At 44.5% G+C, this 22,715-nt stretch overlaps 1 protein-coding gene across 3 annotated transcripts in view; it reads right to left on the bottom strand.

The window, feature by feature from the left end:
• The window catches only part of LOC111862210 (titin), a 261,060-nt gene that overhangs the window by 185,872 nt on the left and 52,473 nt on the right, over positions 1–22,715 (bottom strand). The window contains exon 1 of one of the 3 annotated variants that reach the window (XM_023847420.2): positions 21,830–22,026. The exons of the other annotated variants lie outside the window; for them this stretch is intronic. Within the exon in view, the coding sequence (XP_023703188.1) occupies positions 21,830–21,946 (117 nt within the window). The 5' untranslated portion in view covers positions 21,947–22,026. Of the gene's footprint in view, positions 1–21,829; positions 22,027–22,715 lie in introns of those variants that run through there. 3 annotated transcript variants of the gene reach the window in all.

Here is a 22,715-nt window from a genome sequence, read left to right as displayed (position 1 = left end):
AGGTATGAATCGCAGTTTGCAAGACCCAATGAACACTTTTGTCACGAATATTTCCGTTTCTTAAAATGCCATTTTTGGATGAGGTGAGCAGCAACTCTCGGGTCATCACCGTCTGCCATGAAGTTAGACTGTCAACACAAATAGTAAATAATGCTAGGCTTGTATTCACTGGAGCAAAAAGGGCAAGGTTTTTACAAATAATAGCAAAAATGCAAGACTCTGCAGATTTCGATGAAAGTCGGTTGTTATACCTAAACATGTGCGTAACACACTTCACTCATGAAGTATTCTATCTTCTGGGATACAGTGCCGTGAAGTCCGTTGAAAGACCATCAAAGTTTCGGAGAAATATATCGCTTCTAACTTCAGGATCGAAGAATAAGCCGAGCAAGAAAGTAGCATGAAAGAGACAGCAAGCAGACTACAAGGCGTTATACCCAAGAAACGTTCATAATCACTCCCGTGATAACCTCAAATCCCACAAGATTTATTCATGTTGGCTTTGAGATTCTACCGCAGCAGTGACTATGAAGAATGCGTTCTTCTGAGCTGTGACTCCGTGTATTTTGGGAAAAGCCCTATATTTCTGAGGGAAACATCACCTCCACTTTCATGGTCGAAGAGTAAACAAAGCAAAAAGCAGCTCCTGCTTCATGCTGGTTTCTTGCTTGGCTTACTCCTGCATCTAGAAGCTGAAGGCGATGCGGTCCTCCAAAGCGTTGGGCTTTTCCCAATTGCACGGCGTTACAACTCAGAAGAACGCATTCTTCAAGATTTATTCAGTTCGGCTGACATTTTAAATTTGGAATATTTTTAAAAAATAGGCATTATGTTACCCACTCTTTGTAAGCGATAATGGCCTTACAGGTGAATTTGTTATCACCAAATTATCTAATTTAAGTCTGTTACATTTACACATTTGCAGCGAATTTAACAGTGTTCGAAATCGAGAGAGAACAGTTTCAGTGCCAGGTGTTAGGGCAACAGAGAACTGAAATTTGTGGCGTCTCTTATCATAAGAGCACATCTATTCAGTTACGAAACCGACTGACTCATGCGGCACGACAAGAAAATGGCGACCCTATTTACGATTTATTCCGATAAAACAAAATATGACTAAATCATACATAAAACGACAGCTTCTACATTTAAAATGGATAATTTTTTTCTCTTGTAAAGAGAACCGAGCCGAATAAATCTCCTTATATGCATGCTCAGGTATGTTCTGCATAACTTACATTAATTTCTTTCAGATCCACTTGGCCGTTAATTTATACGATTTTTAAAATGATATATTGTGGTGGGCAATCTGGTTTATTAAATTACCAGGTTAGCTGTTAATTGCAGTTGTGGCATATACGGTACGTGTCACATGGGATCTGTGCCACTTAATCTGGCCGGTAATGGCTGCAGCTGTTAGCATGGCCGCGTTCACTACCCTGTCCATTCCGCCATACAGAACGAGTGATGCAAACTTTGCTTGTTCAGCTCATTATTGGTGGGTGGCAGCCTCGGGAAGCAAAGGCTGTCCATCAAGCAATTCCTATTCTAGAAAGAAACATTCGGGAGAAAACAATACTACACACAGGTAAATGAGAGTGAATACAATGATCAATTTTCTGGACATTATTCTTCTTCCTAATTTTTATTTGAAACAAAGTTTCGGATGCTGGAATCAGTTTCCCTCCTCAGGTAAAAGCTTCTTTACTGGGCTCAATCGACAGATGTAGTCCCTCTCTCCAGGCACCGGAAGTAACACAAGACGCGACATACAAATCAAGACAGAAACCTTCGGCGAGAGTGAGCACAAAAAGACTACTCAACCACATACATGAGATCCTGCACCAGTGGACGTGAATAGCATTGCGGCTAGAATCCAAGTTAAAACTGAAGCTGAACACGTTGAACCGAGTTCAAAAAAGGACATTAAAGATATTATGCATACATTAATAAATGTTTGTATATAATCTATCGAGTTTTAAAAGCTCTCATAAGAGTACAACAGAATATAAATGAAACAAATCCGGACAACATACGATGGCCAGGAAACTGATAACTATATATACACCATCGTCAACTTTCAGAGAGAGAGAACGTTTACTTGAATTCGGAGTAGAGACGACTGCTATTCTGTGTCCATCGTTGGCTTTAATGTCCATGCATTACAGGAAGAAATCCGACACATTACGCACCACAGAACTTGTCCCTGCATAAACGCACTCCTTGAAGGCATATACACCTTACATAAGAGACTAAATGAACCTTCGCGCGTATCATCAGATTCTACTGACAGATTTCAACGAAAACTGGTATCCAACACCTGTTATACAAACTGGCCACGGACGAGTTTCATGCCGCTTTCACTTAGGCTGTATCTCGCCACTTATTAGACAAGTCTCGGCGAAAATAAAAGCCTGCGAAACTTTAATTATAACAGTATCGGTGAGTGCCGGTTGCTCTCACCACTCACTTTAATCTATATTAAGGCCTAAAGCAATTTTAGGCACAGCCTGTGTGGCCAAATGTTCTCTAGAGTAGAAAATGTCTTAACTAAGTTGAAAGTACACACGAAATACACAGACGAGTACTTTATAACCACACAATTTTTGCATGAAGTTCACTTATTTCGAGAAAGCTATTGGTAGACTATGACAATAACACGCTACTGAAATCATTGCCCAACACCCAATATCTCAATCATTGTTTCAGTCAGAGTCAAAGTTACTTCACGACTGGCGGTTTATCGCCAATTAGTTCGCCTTGGAGCAAAGTCCCTCGAGACTCACGACCAGAGGTCTTTTTCTTTCCTCCCCAAATGAGCCCTTGCAGTAATATTCCTTATGTAAAATCCTCTCTGACGAGAAGCTGGGTTTGTCTCTTACGAATATGCCTGGCCTTTCGTCAAGTGTACGTGTCACACTTACAGCATGTTACTGAAAATCGTGACTTCAACTAACGGATGGCCACTCATAAGGTGCCAACTGACCGTCCAGAAGCCATCATCATATCCGTCACTTGCATTAAGAATCACTCACGAAAAAGCAAGCACATGACGTACTGACTACATGGACTTTTACACATAGGCCTGTATAACAGAGGAGCCAGGCCCCATCCTTAAATGAAACATATCCCCTTAACGCCACCGCCAGAGCTCCATCTGCCCACCGTTTTCAAAATTTCACATTACTTCGTTCTGTAGCTTACTTAACGGCGCCGCCAGTAACTCGAAAACTGCATAATGAGGAGCTTCATAACTTGTACTCTTCTCCAAGTACAATTAGAATGATCAAGTCAAGGAGGATGAGATGGACAGGGCATGTAGCACGAATGAAGGAGGAAAGGAATGCATATAGGATATTGGTGGGAAAGCCAGAAGGAAAGAGACAATTGGGCAGACCAAGGTGTAGGTGGGTGGACAATATTATAATGGATCTTAGAGAGACAGGATGGGATGGGATGGATTGGATTGATCTGGCTCAGGATAGGGACCAGCGGAAGGTTCTTGTGAACACGGTAATGAATCTTCGGGCTCCGTAAAATGCTGGGAAGTTCTTGAGTAGCTGCTCAACTGGCAGCTTCTCAAGAAGGGTTCAGCTCCATTACTGAGTCAGTGAGTAGCTCGGACTACACAGCGTCGAATGACGGGATGACAGCGAATTGGGAGAAACGTGAAAGGAAGCGAGTGTGGTCTAATTTAAGGCGCAATCGCGGAATTTGCCTTGAGGGACTGAGGAAAATCAAAAGAATCTCACGATAATCGGTGTCCCGGCCGTGATGCGTACCGGGAACCTCCCGAGTACAAGTCAGAAACGCTACCCGTTCAGACAAATTGCTCGGACTGACAATGTAAGAAACAGAAGAATTCCTAGGGAGTGTTCTGCCATTCTGGAGATCCCCATTCGAACTGGGGACAGCAGATGGGATATCCTGACTTCTTGATTTAGTGGTTTTCCTTAGACCTTCTAAAGATTGAAAGAGGCCAAGACCGTTTCACATTATTCTCAATACAAACAAAACAAAAAACTCCGTGGCCTGTAGTCCGCAAGCGAACTATACCGACCAAGCGACCGCCGCTTGTCGGCGAAATTTGTACCAGCTTTTGCGGATAGAGGGTGTCACGTGGTCAGCGCAACGGTTCCCCACGGCCGTTAATCTCGGTTTTATAGACCGGAGCCGCTATTTCCTTGAAAGAGCTCCTCATTTTTCCTGAAGAAGCTGAATGGACCCCGTTCCAGACCCACTACTTCTCAGAAAATCAGGCAGAGCCGAGAATCGAACCCGGGACCTCTGGATCTGTAGCCAGGAACTCTGACCACCAGACCACAGAGGCGGTCAATACACCCTGTATACGTATAATTAATATTTTGTTGCATCGTGTTGTGTAAATCCCTACAAATTATATTTATTACACCCCTGTCAACGCAACACTATTTCCAGATTTCCAGTAGGTACAGTTTGCTGTCTATACGGATATGTTNCTAGGTACTATATTATATACTGTTACGTGTATGAGTGACTACGGACAGGGTGTGGATTGATGAATGTCTTTATTGAGCACTTCCAGGTCATAACTACAAATCAATATAACACTATCGCTATTTCCACACAATACGGTTCACTAGAGCACACTACTCTAATGTTCTCAGTCTGCTACTAGACGTTTCCTGGTAACGCATCCAACAACGGCTATTCCTCTGCCTCGGGGCTTAAGTCCTCTCTTCACAGACTCCTGTACAGAAGTGACTGGGTCGCTCCACGTGTCTACAAGATAACGCCTCGGCATGGACCGGGCAGAAACATCCCGTTCCCAACAGTACCTCTATTGTTGCGCGTCGATTCGTTGCTGCGGGAACGTGTTTACTGAGCCGTTGTCTAGAAACATCTCTGGCATATTTTCCTATCTCGCGGTCGTTACACAGCAACGGCTCTGCACACTACAGTGCTATAATAGGTTTGCTAAAACTGCAGATGGTGAATGTTTTGCGTGAATGTGCGACACTAAACATATTGTCTATCCACTTTAGTAATATAGCTACAATACTAACAAACAGATAAAAGACAACACATTGTAATATATAACATAGTACAGAAGTTTAAATGTGAGATGATTCCGTGAACAGTGCTTTTTGCGATACCTGTCAATTCAGTAATTTCACGAACTTTGATTCTTCGATCTTCCTTATCAAACCTTCGATAATGACACAATTTTCGTCAGTCTGCGAGGCCCTTGATATGCCTCTGTTTATGTGTATCATCATTCAGTGCCGTTCGGCCAGCTTTAAATGTGCTGCACCACACAGACACTTCTCGACTGAAAACACTCACCAACGTGCGGTGAATCTCGCTCCGAGTCACTCCTACTGGCAGAAATCTGACCACCGCGCGGACCAATCACACCGGCCATTTCTTCGCCTGTAAAGCTTAGGGCCCCTATACACACAATTTGGCCTTCCGTTCGTCCTGCACAGTTGAAGACTGAAAGGCAAAACCGATGTGTGTGGTGTGGCCGGCCCGCCAGTCGTTTGGACTGTTGGCCTGTGGGAAACCCGTCAGTCCGTCAGTTCTGTCTGCAGGACCGTGGCACGTGACGTGTGTGACTCAACATTATAGGCTGGAAGACCGTGATTGTGGCATGAAGCCTGCCGCTTTATCTGCGCGTGTATGGGGAGGAAAGGGAGGGGGTAAACTGTCAGTTTTGCCTGTAAGGTCGATCGGAAGGCCAAACTGTGCATGGGGGGGCCTGACGGAGAACGACACTAGCGCTGCTACTTCTCCTCTACCAGACCTACCAATATATGTGACACGTATATGGTATATATAGTGCACAACACACCAGTGGGTCCACCCAAGTTACATGGCAAAATTACGCGAAGTACACGACGGAGCCGAAAATAAAAACCGAACCTGAAGACGGCACATGCCGAAATATTTCGTCCTATCCAGCGAACTCTGCCTTCTAGAAAAAGTGTTGTGATGACAGAAATACACTATAATAAGTACCATCCGGTATAATACAAAGCCGGAATTGCTCAGTCGGTATAGACTGGCTACGGGCTAGACGACCGAGGTGTCGGAGTTCGAGGCCCGGTGGGGTCAAGAATCTTCTCTTCTCAAAATCATCCTGACCGGCTCTGGGGTCCACCCTACCTCCTACCCAATGGGTACAGGGGTTCTTTCCCTGGGGGTAAAGGGGCAGGGGCGTGAAGCTGACCACTTACTTCCAGCTATTGCCGAGGTCAAGAAAATGTGGATCTATACATCCACTTCCCCATACGCCTTAATGGCGCAGTGCTTAATTAATGAAGCACTGGGACAACTTTACCTTTTACCTGTATAATATAAGCTGGGTCAAATGTGGGTCTTTGGGGCCGCAGGCATCTCTCTACTGGCTAAACTTACACGATTCATTATGGAATACAGTTCCGTATTTCAAAATCGCGCTTTCTTTTACACCGCCACGGTCCGGCTGCTTTCTGCATCGCCCCTTTATTGGCCTGCATACGACAAAACCGCATGCTCTGACGCGACACAGCAAGAACGGCTTCTTACAATCTAATAACACGTTGTGGTGGCGCAGCCATGATGGTTCCATGTGTAAATGACGTTATGGTACGCTGATCAAGTGCACAAAAGAAGCAACACGTATTTGTATGCCTGTCCACTTCATTACAGGGTAATATTTTATGGACTTCTCGCACATTACGACAACGAATATTGTAATATGTAGGCCTGAAAGTGCTTGGTTTCCGTCCAGTTGCATACGACTGCCACACGCAAATATATGTAACATTGGCGTACACGGGCTGTAGATAGCAGATCAGGGTCCATCTACGAAGGACATGAACGGCAGAGTAACGATAAGTGTCAGAGTAAGGTCACCAGTCAACGAGTCTTTTCTCCAAACACCCACTAAAGGGAGGGATAGCTCAGTCATTACAGTGTCTAGCTGCAAGTTGGATAACCGAGTTTCTGGGCAGGAAGTGCGACATTCCAACAGTGCACTAAGACTGGTTCCAGAACCCACTTAGAACCCTGTTTTATTGATTCTGAGGACTATTTTTACGGGGTTACAGCAGATAAAAGTCTGAGGTTCTCCACCTGCCTCCATCCAGTTAGAAAGCTAATAAGTATGGGGGTAAAGCTGCCGGGGCATGAAGCTGACGACTCTTTACGTGGCTCTATAAGTCCACTCCCCCATACGTCAACATGGCGTAATGCTTAATTAACACGGACAACTTTACTTTTATTGGACTGTTCTTTTTTGGGGGGGGGGGATTTTTCCATCGTCCGGTATTCTACAAATAGAAAAAAAGTTCAAACCCCTGTAATTCTAGTTCTGTGTGTCAGAACCCTTCAGAATCTATTTAGAGAAACCGTTTTGTATTTCAGAGCTGCATACGTTACAAGCAGAACGTTCACACTGCTTATTGGCTATCAAAGCCTGTGTATTGTGAATGGGTTCCGGGTTTCTTCTTCTTCTCCTTCCGCTCCTGCGACAACCTGAATGTCTTCCAGTTTCAGTTCCTTCTTTCCTCTCTGCATTCGGCACCGGACGGTCGGTTTCGCGTGATCACGAACATCTAGCTACATGAAAGCAAACATGGGCACCATCGCCTCTCTCTCGCTCCGTCTTCTCTCACAGCATCGCGTGAGTGCAGATCATCTCCTCCTCTTGGGTTCCGTACAGTTTATGGACAGAAATTCTACTCATCTGTTGACAGATTTCGATTTACACCCACACGAGCTTTACTGACAATAGTGTTGGTGGGCAGCTACACATCGGCAGCTGATTAAACGTTTAAAATGGCGCTTACATTCCTAATTAGCTGATACCCACCGATGGTCGGTGCTTCAACAGCTTCGTCCTTTAATAAAGACAGTACACGTGGTCGGGTAACACTACACTCAACTGAATTCTGAAATTATCTTTTCTTTCTACACAGAAATAAGTCTCTACAGAGTACAATTTACAGAAGCATTTGCTCACTTCGGAGGCACGCGGTAGCGTAGTTCGTTGAGGCACTATGCTACAAGCCCGAATATTGCGGGTTCGATTCCCGATGAGGTCACTAAACTAAAACTAAAAAACTAAACTCCGTGGCTCTTAGCCCGCAAGCGAACTATACCGACCGAGCGACCGCCGCTTGTCGGCGAAGTTAGTGCCAACTTTTGCTGATAGAGTGTGTCACGTGGTCAGCGCAACGGGTTCCCACGGCCGTCAATCTCGGTTTTCTACACCGGAGCCGCTACTTTTCCATTCAAGTAGCTCCTCAATTATTCCCGATGAGGTCACTGGATTTCTCAATTGACCTAATCCTTCCAGCCGCATTATAGCCCTGGGTTCGACTCAGCCTCTGACAGAAATGAGTACTAGGAATCTTCCTGGGGGTAAATGGCGACCGGCGCGTAAGGCTGACCTCACCGCCATCTGTGAGCCGATTGTCTAGCAAATATGGGAGCCTCGACATCTCTCAACCCTATAGCCGTCCACGGCTTGTTGCAGGGATAACTTTTATTTATATTAAATTTGACTGACTTGTCAATACTGTTCGTCGATATATTTATATTTAAATACTTCTTGAGAACTTGAAGACTCCCCCCCCTTAAAATAGGCTGCAACCCATCGGGGTAGCGACACAGAGCTTGAAGAGACCATGACTTTCGTTACAGCATAAAGAAAAACGGTTACCGAGTAGGAGAATCTGAAATTTGTATAATTTAATTTAAAATAATTACTTTGTACTGTATCGAATCGTTTCCTTTAAAGTCACTTCCCGTTAACAACTTAATGACCTTTCCATATCAAACATCCAAGGGAAAACTGCTGAAGGACACGCAGGGCGGCGCTCTGGCACTTCTCGAGACGCTGCTGTGAAACATGACATTCTTACAGCTTGCTTAGTTTCCGATTTCTGGGGCCGAAGTGTCAGTTTCTTGGTGCAGCTATGTGCGTTTCATTAGCTGTTTCTTGCTGAATTATGACTTTAACTCTTTAAGCCCAGTACTATTTGTATTATCATACTAAACTCTGTATTCTACCCACAAAGCGTATGTGTGTGTTTCATACTGTAGCGTGTAGACCCGTTACTGGACAACGACCTCGAAACAAACAACAAAACAACATTCGCTACTAGGCAACAGATTCTTAATAAGCAAGTATATGCAGCCGTTACCCAGTAACGCCTAGCAAACACGTTCCCACGGTAACGACCTGAGTACAACACTGAAAGACGTTTTCTCTACGCAGTCCATGTCGAGGTGTTATAAGAAAATGACAAGTTTAGAAGTCGGTCAGTTGTGAGAGAGTTGTAAGGGAGTCTATGAAGAGAAGACTTAGTCGGTGCACAGAAGCTGAAGAATCTCCCCTATTAAGAGCCGTTACCAGGGAACGACTGCTGAAGACACAGCACAGAAGCTGAAGAATCTCCACTGTTAAGAGCCGTGGCTAGGGAAGGACAGGTGAAGACACAGCAGACCGAGAAGTCTTAGAATGTGCTGCAATGATTTGTAAAGTGTGGAAATTAACGACAGGATTATAGTTACTTGCAGTACGGTCTGTAAGTGGCCAATACATCCAATCTCCAATTCAAGCACCTGTCGATAGTCACTCCACAATCGTGCAAATATGTTCTCACAATAAATAGCGATTATTTCCCTAACCAGCATTAACCGATTTGATTTCTGTAGGGGAGACATGTGTTTCTTCCGAGGTAGGTGGTGAATTATTTAGAACTGCAATGCAATGTCCACACGGTTACAAGTGAGAAGATATCGCAAGGTAATAGAAACGAGTCACGTCAAGATTCATACCCATTTCCTTCACCATGGAACAGCGCCGTAGCGCCTGACATTTTTATTTTTAGGACGTAACCACTGGCCGAACTGATAGCTGAGAGTGCAGGCCTGCTTCCACCATACAAGAGAGTCGGGCAGGCCCGCAGGCACCGCGCTTCATACAGTGACGCAGAGCTTATTCTTAACCATTTCGATTACTTATTCTCGGGATGCTTCAACAGCGATGTGGGTAGACGCTACGTGTACAATCATTTTGCGTGGAAGAAGCGATCACCCGAGAGTTCATACAACCCTGTATATAACCCTGTACGGTGCACCACAGCCCAAATTTAGATAAGCGCCATGACGTAAACCAGAGTGGTAATGCACGACAGAAAACATCGACAGCAACGGGTATACAGGATTTGCAAACACACTGCTTCACATGTTCAGTGACTTGGTACAATCTAGATTATCGATATTCGACATACGATAGGACTCGAACTTATTGTGGACACAAAACCAAATAATTTAGGATAAATAAAAGGCGACATTATCTTAGGCTAAATGTGTACAAATTGAAATTATGTTAAGTCAGAAATAAGATCAAATTAAATTAGGGAAATACTTCATAAGATTTGAGGTTTTCAGGACGCTTAAAATTTATATCGTGCACGACAAGATGGAGGCAGCAGGTTCCTCCGAAACGATGGTAGCCACCTACCGGCCTACACGGTGTCAAAACCCAGACGATCACAACATGAGTCGGGGAATCCAAAATTACCATTCGTTTCAGAATCATGTGCCCCGTTGTTTTTCATGCAAAAATACGATTATAATCTCACACGATGTTTTGTATGGGTATGAAACAGTCTCTCGCATCAAGCCAGAAATACAGATGAAGAGTGTCTGAGTGGGTGCGACACGAGACGGGAGAAAACTGAATAACTAGAAACTTCGTAATCCGTATTCCTTGCCAGATACTTTCTGTGGGTTACTTGATGACGCTTTCAGTACTGAGCCTGTACAGCGTCAGATGATAAGGTGATGCATCGGAAGGGATTTGGAAGAAAGAGTTCATTGCCTGAGGTACCATCCCGGAATTTCCATTAAGCGACTGAAAAGATCCACGAAAAACTTCAGTCAGGATAGCCGGTGTCCCCGCAGAGATTCGAACCGAGCACCTCCTGAATATAAGTCTACAGCGTTACCTCTAGACCGACCTGTTCTGTGTCAAATATACTGTTGGGATGACAAAATCAAGGAAGATGCGATTGGCTGGGCATGTACCACGCATGGAGAAGACGATATACGCATACAATACTTAGTAGTAAAACCAGAAGGGAAGACATTATTACTTCAGTGATGTAGGCGTGGATGGACGAATAATATTAAAATGTATCTTAATAAAATCGGGTTGAGGACGGATTAATGTGGTACAGGACAGGAATCAACGGCGCGCTCTTGTGAACATGTCAATGAATTGTTGGGTCCCAAAGAAGGAAGGAAATTTGTTTAGCAGCTGGGCTACTAATACCTCCTCACGAAGGACTCTGCTCATTGGTTAATGTATACAGATTTGTTAAGCAGCTGGGCTACTAATACCTCCTCACGAAGGACTCTGCTCATTGGTTAATGTATACAGATTTGTTAAGCAGCTGGGCTACTAATACCTCCTCACGAAGGACTCTGCTCATTGGTTAATGTATACAGATTTGTTAAGCAGCTGGGCTACTAATACCTCCTCACGAAGGATTCTGCTCATTAGTTAATGTGTATAAATTATCTTATTACATGTTGGAAACTGTGTTTGTTATAAATAGAGATGGCACATGGAAGAAGTGAGAAAAAAGAGGACACGCCGATCAGAAGCTTCGCTACAGGTCAGATTTCTTTTCCTACTCTATTAATTATCCTGTGACGAATAGGACCATTGGTAGACAAATGTTCGGTAAACACGTTCCCGAGGTTATGCAGTCAAAAGTGGAAGCACCTCCGCTGCTGGGTAGCAATTCGCTAGGCACGTTTCGTAGCAACGGACAAAACACAGATAACAAGAGACGAAATGTAAGATTTGAGGTTTACACGGCGGTGACTATGAAGAAAGCAGTTTTCTGGGATGTGGCACTGTGTACATGTTGTGTTAACCGACGTTTCGGAGGAACGTATCGCCTCCATCTTCAGGGTAGAAGGAAAAAATCCGCAAGCGAAGAGACCGTGAGAACCGGTACAAGCAGACTGCTTTCTTCAACAAACGAAATGTTTGAAACGTATGCCTATTCGGTTCGCCTCGAAATTATAAAACGGGGACTCTTTTGACTTACACAATGATTCATTTGCAAAAAAAAAAAAAAAACTCAGTTCAGAAGAATTCGAGCGCGAGTTCAATCATTCAGTCGTAAGAGAATTCAGAAGTTGAGTGTTCAGCTGTGGAGTGTTAACCAGTGGACAGCGGAAGCTGAAGAAGTGGCCGACGCGTAAATCAGAACCAAGTCAGTCACGCAGAAGAGAAGACATTCGCAGTCCAGTAAGGAGTGGAGAGTCTTAGTGACTGTGAACTTTTTTAGTTGATTGTAATTGAAAATAAGGCGGCAATAAATCCGATCATCCAACTCAGAACCCGTTCTTATTAGTCCCGGAAGCCCGGACACGTGACAATACTTACATCTACCGACCCATCCTTACCGATTTCCAGATATAGGCCTTTGTACAGGTTTGTTTCGGTTCTGAAAATGTTTACGCAGCCAGGTTGAGCATTACTTTTGTTAGAACTGCCGCTAATTATGCCATGCACTCTGTGATGGTACTAGTATTATGATGGATATTGCCCACTGCTTGAGGTTTGGGCCTATTGGCCTGTATGACGTACCGAAATCCAGCTAGTCAGGGAGTGGCATCTTCTTCCGTCTTCAAGTGATTTATTGTCACTAGGTTTACTGTGGAGGTACAGTGGCTAGGGTGCTAGTCTACCATTTAAAAGGTCCGCAGTCCCATCACAATAATCTAACTGAAACTAACTTAATGGCGCTAAGCCCGTCTTGAGAAGCTGCCAATTGCGCGGCCATCAAGAACCTGCCACCATTTTATGGAGCCCGACAGTTCATTACCGTGTTCACACGAGCCCCCCACTGGTCCCTATCCTGAGCCAGATGGATCTAGTCCATATCACCCCACCCCATCTGTCTAAGATCCATTTTAACATTGTCCACCCACCTACGTCTCGGTCTTCCTAGTGGTCTCTTTCCATCTGGCCTTTCCACCAATAACTTACATTTATTCCTTTTCTCCCCATTCGTGCTACATGTCCTGCCCATTTCATACTCCTGGACTTTATCGTTTTAATTATGTTTGGCGAGGAGTACAATTTATGAAGCTCCTTATTATGCAGTTTTCGCCAGTCTCCCGTCACTTCATCTCTCTTCGGCCCAAATATTCTCCTCAGCACCCTGTTCTCAAACACCCTCAGTCTACGTTCTTCACCCATCACAATAATCTCGGAATAAAAAGCAAAAACATAACCTGTCAGTAGCTCTGTCCAATCACCTGAAGATGGAAGCCGAGCCAACTTTCCACACGTTCTGTTCGGCCTGTATGACCTACAACTCAGATAAAGCACAGCGTCCAATACACTGGATGTAATGAATCAGCAACTCTCTATGAAGAGATATGGCACCGTGTAGGCCGATGAAAGTAGCCGACGTTTCGGAGGAACACATCGTCTCCATATTCGGTGTCGAAGAGTAAATCAAAATGAAGCAGACAGCAAGCCTCGGCGTCCTACCTCCGACTCGACAGCTTTCACCGAACTACATGGCGCTATATCACAGGGAACAAAACTTCTGATAGTCGCCGCTGTGCGAATCTCAAATCCAACTGTCGAATTATGAAGCAGCCGATGTCTTCTGACAAGGCGAATTCCCCAGAACAGAATTTTCAATCTGTGGTTCTCACTCGTCTTACCACAGGAGGCGAATTGCTCTTCAGTCGTATTGCACGTTTACAAAACGGTCAGTAATTAAGCAAAGAGTCTGCCACGGTTTCATTTCTCAGTGCTACAAACATGGAGGGGGGGCCACAGGTCTTTAATCCCGCTCCATGAACAATGTGTATTTTCTATGGTATGTAATCCTTCAGAGCAATTCACGAGCCAGATAGCGTAGGCAGTATTGGAGTTCTGACACAGCTGTTCAATATGGTCAACATACCCATCACTCACACCAACGCAACAGCCCAGCCATTTCTGTCGGTCCAAAATGACAGTGCGAACTATCTGCGTTGTTACCTCACTGCATACAATGACAATTCCCTCTTGAAGATGCTATTGCCTACATGTCCAAATTTATGGGACACACTATTTTTGAAGTTCCTGTGTTTCCCACATTCGGTCTCTTGGTACGGCCCTTTTCCACTGTCTACTCGAAAGATCCGAGTTAAAATTTCTCCCCGGACATTGTTTACAGTGACTGAAGTGGATTCTGTTTTCCTCAGTCGGTACAGCGGCTGGCTACGGAGGCGGACGAATTGGAATTCAATTCCCAACAGGGGCAAGAGATATTTCGCTTCTCCACTGCTTCCAAATTGACCCTGGGCCAAACCCAGCTTCTTATCCAACGGCACTTTCCCAGAAGAGGACTGAAACTTACCGTTCACCTCAATTCAGTGCACAGCTTAAAATTGGTGAAGCCATACCCCCCTCCATTCCACCACACGTCTTCACGACAGTGCTTAATTAAGCACAGGGAAAACTGTTTTACTGTTACTTTTAAGATAATGCTTTATAAAAGATCACGGCCAATGCTCTCAGTCATACAGGTCATTCTACTGTTCGGCGCTGCACAGTCTCGGCAGCTGAGAAAGCATTGCTATTTGTACCCCAAATCAACCAACCAACCAACCAACCAACCAACCAACCAAGCAACCAGCCGATCAGCATACAATACGACTGTTCTGCACATTTGTATCTGTCAACACTCTGAGTTTCTTAGGGGCTAAATATGTATCATACATCAGATTTCGTGAATGTGACGAGACTCTATAATACCATGCGTACTAACTCCACAGAGCTGAATTCTTCTTACGAAGCCACCACTTGATTAGTTACCTATGAATTTCCCACAATGTTATGGAACACGAAAGATCATTAACGTGTTTACAAGAGCCCGCCACTAGTCCCTATTATCAGCAAGATTACTCTAGTCCATATCACCCCATCCTATTCCTCTAAGACCCATTTTAATATTATCATCCCATTTACGTCCATGTCTTCCCAATAGTCTCTTTCCTCCTGGCTTTTCTACCAAAATGCTATGTTCATTCCTCTCCCCTATGTGTGTTGCCTATCATTCGAATTATACACGGCGAGGAGTACAACTTACGAAGCTCCTCACCAACCTGTTCTTAACTCAGTCCTCTTCCGTCCAAATATTCTCCTCAGCGCGCTGTTCCCAGACATCCTCAGGGAAAAGCAGAAAGCGTGATCATACACCTAACTTTTCTTGACGAACACACCACTCATCACAATCTGAATAAGGCGTTCCCAAGAGGGAGTCACAAAGCCTATCTTCCTACTGAAGAGCTCACCAGTCTCACCAGTCTCACCAATCCTTGTGTAGCAATGTTGGATATATAGAAGGGTGAACGAAATAATGCAAACACTTAAGAAATTGAGGAAAAGAATATGTGTTAGGTATACTGAAAGAACTTCAGTTGGCAACATTGAATATTCTTCCATTTTTTTACTCTCTTTAGTGCTTGTGTCAGTGCACAGTGATTGCGCTGAGTGTCAGTCCGTGTGAAAGAATCGGAAAATGGGAGACCTGTCCGATTTTGAAAGAGGGCAGACCGTTGGTGCGCGTTTAGCTGAAGCATCTGTGACCGATGCTACCACATTATCAGCTGTACCGAGAGCGACAGTCTCTAAGCTTACGTGGGCATACACCAAACATGGGAAGACAATATCAGTAAAGAGGAACAGTGGGAGAAACTCAACATTGCCAGAAAGCGATCGTCGTACACTGAGAAGGACTGTTTCGAAAAATCACAGAAGTACTGCGGCACTGATGACAGCTGAAATTAATATTCATCTTGAAGACCCTGTTCCCACAAAAACTGTCCGACATGAGCTTCACAGATCCTGCAACCTCTCATCGCTGGAAGTAACGCTTGGATGCGTAAACGGTGGGCATCAGACAACTGGAAATGCTCGCGTGATATGGTCAGATGAGTCGTCCTTCACGCTGTTCCCTACATCAGCAAGAGTTTGCGTTTGGAGAACACCCAAGGCAGCCTACAGTCCGGAATGCCCAGTTGCAACAGTGAAACACAAGAAAGGTCCCGTGGTGGTTTGGGGAGCAATATAATGGCACAGCATTCTGTTGGTCCCATTATTAACCTTCATGGCTGAATTACTGCAAGGGACAGGTTGGGCAATCAGGTGAATCCCGTAATCCAGACGTCGTTTCCGAACAACTATGCAGTATTCCAAGGCGACAGTGTCCCCATTCACACTGCTGGAACTGTTCAGTCATGGTTTGAAGAGCATGAAGGTGAACTTCAGCATCTTCCCTGGCCAGCAAAATTGCAAAATTTGAACATCACTGAACCAGCCTGGTCAGTTTTGGAGACTAGTAGAGGAACAGATTCCCACCTCCAACATATCTAAAGCAACTTGAAGATGTTCTTCATAGATAATGGTACAAAATTCAGCTAGGTACTGTTCCAAACTTGTATGAATCCATTTTAAGAAGGGCTCCGATTCTATTGAAGGCCAAAGGTGGCCCAGCACCATGTTAATAAATAATGTGTATAGTAACTGTAGTGTTACCATTATTTTGTCCAACCCCTGTACTGTATTTAGGTTATGCAAGTTTACAGGTACTCCAAATGCAATTCAGCTGATGGGTTATGATGCGTGATTCGTGCGTTATGAGCTCGATATTACCAGAATGGGAATTTGCTTGCAATAAGGTGTAAGTGCGTATGTTACAAACTGGTTCTAGTAGTAGTAGTAGTAGTAGTAGTAGTAGTAGTAGTAGTAGTAGTAGTAGTAGTAGTAGTAGCAGCAGTAGCAGTAGTAGCAGCAGCAATATATTCTTTTTGAGAAGACATTATTTAGAATGAGTACATATTCTAAGGGGAGCCGGGGTATCGCAGTCGGCATAACGAATGGCTACTGGCTGGGCGAATGAGGGGTCGGAGTTGAGTCCCGGTAGGGCCAAAGAATTTTCTCTTCTTCACGTCGTCCAGACCGGCTTTGTGGCCCACCCAACCTCGTATCAAACGGGTACCAGGGGCTCTTTCCCCGGGGGTTAAGCGGCCGGAGCGTGAAGCTGCCCACTCTCCCCCACCTAGTGCCGAGGTCAAGAAAATGTGGATCTATACATCCACACCCCCATACGTCTTCATGCTGTAGTGCTTAGTTAGTTAAGCACAGGGACACATATTCCATCTGCAGTAGGCTAAAACCTGCAGAATCGCATCGTCATCATACTGACTCATGAACAATATTTAATGCATAATTTGTAGCTAAGTAAAAAGTAAAGTAAAGCTATCCCTGTAACATGACGTGGAGGCCCAAAGGGTTGTGAGATGTTGAGAATCCCACATTTTCTCTAGACAACCTGCTCATAGATGGAGGTAAGGTTGTCAGCTTTACGCGCCGGCCGCCCTTTACCCCCAAGAATATTCCTGGTACTCATTTCTGTTAGAGACTGAGGCGACCCCAGGGCCATAATGCGGCTGGGAGGATTAGGTAAATTGAGAAAAATCCACCTCATCGGGATTCGATCCTGCGACCTTCCGGCTTGTAGCATAGTTCTTCAACCAACTACGCTACCGCGTGCCCCCATAATTTGTAAGTATGTTTATAATCTAGCTTCATACATTTCATTCTCCTAATTCCAGCTGTCCACCGATTGCCGATGTCAAAGAAAGCTAATAAAATTTTTCGCACGTCTGGTCTGTTGTCATTTTACATTCTACAGAAAGAAAGTACATAAAATTTGCAGATTTTTCAAAGATCTATTAGACTAACCATACATCATCTCAAATTACATAGCGTCGGCTCTTCGTTCTTGCAGCTGATGTAAGGAGTCAGAAATCAGACCGAAACGTGACAGCTCACTGTTCCTCTCCATCGACAACTACAACATTTGAGGCTGACAGGAAACTGCTATTTATGGCAAAAACTGTGACGTCCTCACGCAATGTCCGTTCTTCTCGCACTGTAGCAGCGAGGACTGGCCTACAGGTAACTTCAGGACACTGTAACCCAGAAGCACACTGATGTCCTCACGGCGGTGACAAGATGTGACGCCGCGTAATCTGGTACAAGTTTTACGATGTTTCGGAGAGACATGCTGCCTCCATCTTCAGAGTAGAAGAAACAAGGATGATAGACGCAGAATGTTCTTTCGAAAAGTTTAAAAACTTCAATCAAACTACAACGCATCATCCCGCTCCCAAAACAATAATCATTATTGTTAGAATGATTACGAAAGACCGACGTTTACATTGTTCAACGATGCTGTTTCATTTTCAGAGGTTACATGCAGCGTCTAGGATACTGATTGGTGAAATGACGAGAGAGTGGAGTCAGATGGAGTACTTCAGTCTTCACGCATTCACATTCAATGTGAAATTTATTGCTTATTTGAAACACTTGGTAGGCCGAGATAGCTCAGTCGGTACAGTGACTGGATCTGGGGCCTACTCAGCCTCGCATTCAAAGCGTAATAGGGGCTCTTTCCCTGAGGGTCAAGTTGACCACTCGCCTTCATCTTGCCGAGGTGTCTGTGTGATTTCAACTGTCCTGGGACGGAGCGCCGACGACCGACAGACACATACCCTGCCTACCTGTGCATGACAACTTCACTCCCCTTGCCTGCAGTCAGGCGGGGCACACACTGGAAGCACCTGAGTTTGTTGGTAGCGTTACGGCTGATTGCTACCCGCTCACACAGTTCACTCTACCTTTCGAACGTACATTCACTGGATGCTAAAAACTGGTAACTTTTACATTCGAGAAGGNAACATGCGTCCATTAAAGAGTATTAAAAGGTTTGGACGGTTACAAGGTAAAAGGTAAAGTTGTCCCTGTCCTTAACTAATAAATCACTACACCATGAAGGCGTATGGGGGAGTGGATGTAGAGATCCGCATTTTCTTGACCTGGGCGCTAGCTGGAGGTGAGTGGTCAGCTTGACGCCCCGGCCGCTTTGCCCCCAGGGAAAGAGTCCTCGATACCTATTGGATAGGACATTGGCTCGACGATGTGAAGAACAGAAAATTCTTGAACCCACAGGGACTCTCTAACTCCGACCCCTCCGTCGTCCAGCCCGTAGCCAGTCGCTATGCCAACTAAGCTGTAACATTTACGTTTTTCTTCTGAGACAAATACAGGATGCAAAGGTAAACTCATATTTGAATACGGGTGTTCTTTATTTGTGTGGTAACTAAGGAAAAGGAGTTAACAGAAAGGTAAAAAATACATAGTGACGAACTTCGTTATTTACCCTCTCCTTATATTATGTAAGCATTTCGGGGTCTTAACAACGTGTAATCAACACAAGGAAATAAACAAGATATACTTGGTTAAGGTCAGGTTCTCAGAGCGGTAAGTATGAGGAGTCTTATCTTCTAGGGGTACAACGCCGTGTCGTTGGTTGGGAGTCAACCGATGTTTCGGAGGAACAGCAAGTAGCAAACGCAGCTCTACTTTCTACCTTCTTCCTGCTCGTTTTATCGCTAGTTTTTATCGAATCTGAAGACGAGACATGTTCCTCGGAAAAGTCGATTGGCTTTCAACGGACTACACAACGTTATATCTCACAAAACCGAACCCTTTGAGCCGACCACACTGGACGTGCACGTAAAACACGAATTGACGTATATTCTTGAACAGTATGGTCGAGGGTTCGAATTTTCTCTGGGGAATGAGTGAACGTCCGTGTTTTCTGTGGTTTCTTTCTGCCCTTTATATTCAGGGGCCGTACGCTGGGACGCTGCCTTATCCAAAGCTTTGTGTGGGTCTGTGGAAATCAGATATGGAATGAGCTCAGTTCCTCAGAAAAATCTGTTTGCTGGTTTAGAACCCACTCGAATGTACAAACACATTCACTATAAATTCGTCTCGCCGACCTCGACAAATAAACAATTCGCTCATCAACAGGCAGGAAGAGGGAGGGAGGCCTACTGCTCCTATCCAATACCGATGAAGGACAGGGCGCGATATGGCACCTTATGACGAAAAGCAGAAGCGCGAACTACAGAAGACATGAGTGTTCAGTGCGGTCTCTTGCATGGTGCCCCGGATATCATCGTGAACAGGCTCAACAATTTATTACGGACCCTCACGAATTTAACAGCACATTTATATTTGTATAACAACAAATAAATGCCGGTTCTGATGCTGACGAACCCTCTAAGATATTTCAGAGTACACCTGACTAACGGCGCCCAGTCTCGGGGAGTGTTCTGCTTATAACATTAATTTTGTTGCATTCATTACATAGTGTTCCTCTGTCATCTAAATTTTGTAAGAAAAAAATGTTTATGTCGACCCTTATATTTCAAGGGAGGGAATTCAGTCTCATAAACCCCCTTCCGCCGGTCGCGGTAGCCCAGCGGTCTAAGGCGTGCACTGTCTTCGCTCGCTCGGAAGCCGGGATCGTGGGTTCGAATGCCACTCAGGGCATGGGTGTTTGTGTGCGTTTTTCTGTGTTTGTGTACAGGTAGAGGCCCTGCGACGAGCTGATCACCCGCCCAAGGAGTCCTACTGAATGTCTAAGATCTAGAAAAACCGAAGTGAACGGAGAAGTTCATGGAGGTAGGCCTAGGCCCACTGGGGCTGTAGTGCCAAGGGGGAAAAAAAAACCCTTCCAATTACAGATTTCTGACAAAAACACAAATACGACTTGGGTTTTCGCTAAACGTTTGTGGCAGGGTTCGTACACCATGACTATGCCAAACATTGCCATAGTCTGATGTATACTGTTGGTTCTGTACTAGTTGTCGTTCTATTGTGTTCTATTTGAATCAATTTCAACTTAAACTTACTGGCTACGTTGGGTCAAACCCAAATCTTTTTCAGTACCGACTACTTAAGTCCAAAGTTTAGCATAACAGGTTAATATTTAAAGAATTGTGGGTTCGATCCCAAATAAAATAAACAAAAATCCGCAATATATTATTTGCCTTAAAGCTACATGATGGCCAAAATTTGGAAAATAGGAACACGTTACCGGATCTCTGAGAATGGATTCAAAACATCTAAAAACACCAGATTTCGAAGAAACGGATCAGCTTAAAATTCATGCAGTAACAAAAACAGATTAGCAAAAATATTTCAGAAAATAAGACCAGCAAAATTAAAGGCGTACGGAGGAACAAGATTATTTATTCTCCGGGACAAACTCGCTAGCAACTGAAGCCGCAGGTCCAGCGCCGCTAATATGAAAACTGGCAGTCAGACATGATTCTGTGCATTCTGAGCCCGTTTCATTCGCCTTACAGGTTCGTAACCCACCTTAATTGCCCGTTTCAATCTCCTCCTTGATTTCTCACGAGATTCCCCATTAGACTTTTGCACCCATGCATTCGTGTTTTCCCCACCCTGTTACATGCTACATCCAAATCAAAGAGTTTACTAGTATACAATACAATACGTGTACTGAACTTCTCGCTTACGTACTTCATCTTGAAGCGCTCGTGTTTTTCTGGGCTATTTGTTTTGGAACACCTCTAATTTACGTTCTCCGCACAGACTAAGGGGCCACGTTTCACACGAATTCCCAAACGTTTCTTTTGTTTACCTCCATCATTTTAGAAAGATGTTGGGGTACCAATAGTATTTCAACCGATGGATAGCAAGCATTATCAGTATCTGTATTTCGCTTAAATTCAATATGTACCTCATTTCTAATATCCGTGTAGTTCAAACAAAACACGGGTGTCACAGTAAAACTAAATTACGAACCGTAGTAGCCAGGATTGAGGATGAAAAGGAACTTGAAGAGACAATGTGACGGGACCAGAGTTCGATCTTCGTGCAACTTACTTGCAGAAGGGCAATGACGAGCCTTGTGTCACCGCTGTGAACGGAGATGGTGCTGATGGTGGTGGTCGGGGCGCGGAGTTGCTGCTCCCCGCCTGTGAGCACTGCCTCAACATCCATGTTGATTAGCACACCACTAATTGTACGCACTGTCACATTCCTTCACGGCCACAGCAACAGACACGTCCTAATCGCCGACTCAACCCACACTGCAGCAGTTCATCGTGCTCACCGCTACGTGGCGCCACTCTCAGCAGTGCCGAAGATACACGAAAGGGAATTGCGTAACGTGATACTATGTTTACAACACGATCATTCGTATACTGACGGCTAGTGACTAGAAGAGAGTAGGGGTGGGGCGAGGTCATAAGAGTAAATTTCGGAATGATTAATCCGTTTTCTTACGTCATGATCTAGAAATGGCTGCATATGTTGAATCTTTAACAAATTCAGATTAAAATTTCGCTAGTGACTTCAGAACATCTGCGAATACAACTTCGCGATTATCCCCGTTGAATTTACACGTGGAACACTGGCAAATTCAGTAAGAGGTTTCTGATTCGTACATATTTTGTGTTCAAGCGCAACCTTCGCGGATGGGTGTGCTGCTTATATATCGCTATACCAAACCGAATGACTGAGTCTTTCGTAATGATCGGCTGCTTGTCCTACAGACCTGACCGCTTGATTCAACGACTCTCCGTCGGATTAACTTGACTGTCCAGTTAAACGACTGAATGACTGAATAGCGCCTTCCTCGCTGATTGACGTTAGAAATACGATCGACAATTTCCTGTTCTGATAGAACAGGGTATTTCAAAGCCATCATGACACAGATCCACCTAAAACCCTATCCTGAACCTCTTGAAAATAACTGCTGACGTCCTCT

Source organism: Cryptotermes secundus, unplaced genomic scaffold, assembly GCF_002891405.2.
Source record: "Cryptotermes secundus unplaced genomic scaffold, Csec_1.0 scaffold1304, whole genome shotgun sequence".
Classification (NCBI taxonomy): domain Eukaryota; kingdom Metazoa; phylum Arthropoda; class Insecta; order Blattodea; family Kalotermitidae; genus Cryptotermes; species Cryptotermes secundus.
The sequence above is the reverse complement of the archived record's forward strand: the minus strand, read 5'-3'. Positions and strand labels throughout refer to the sequence as shown.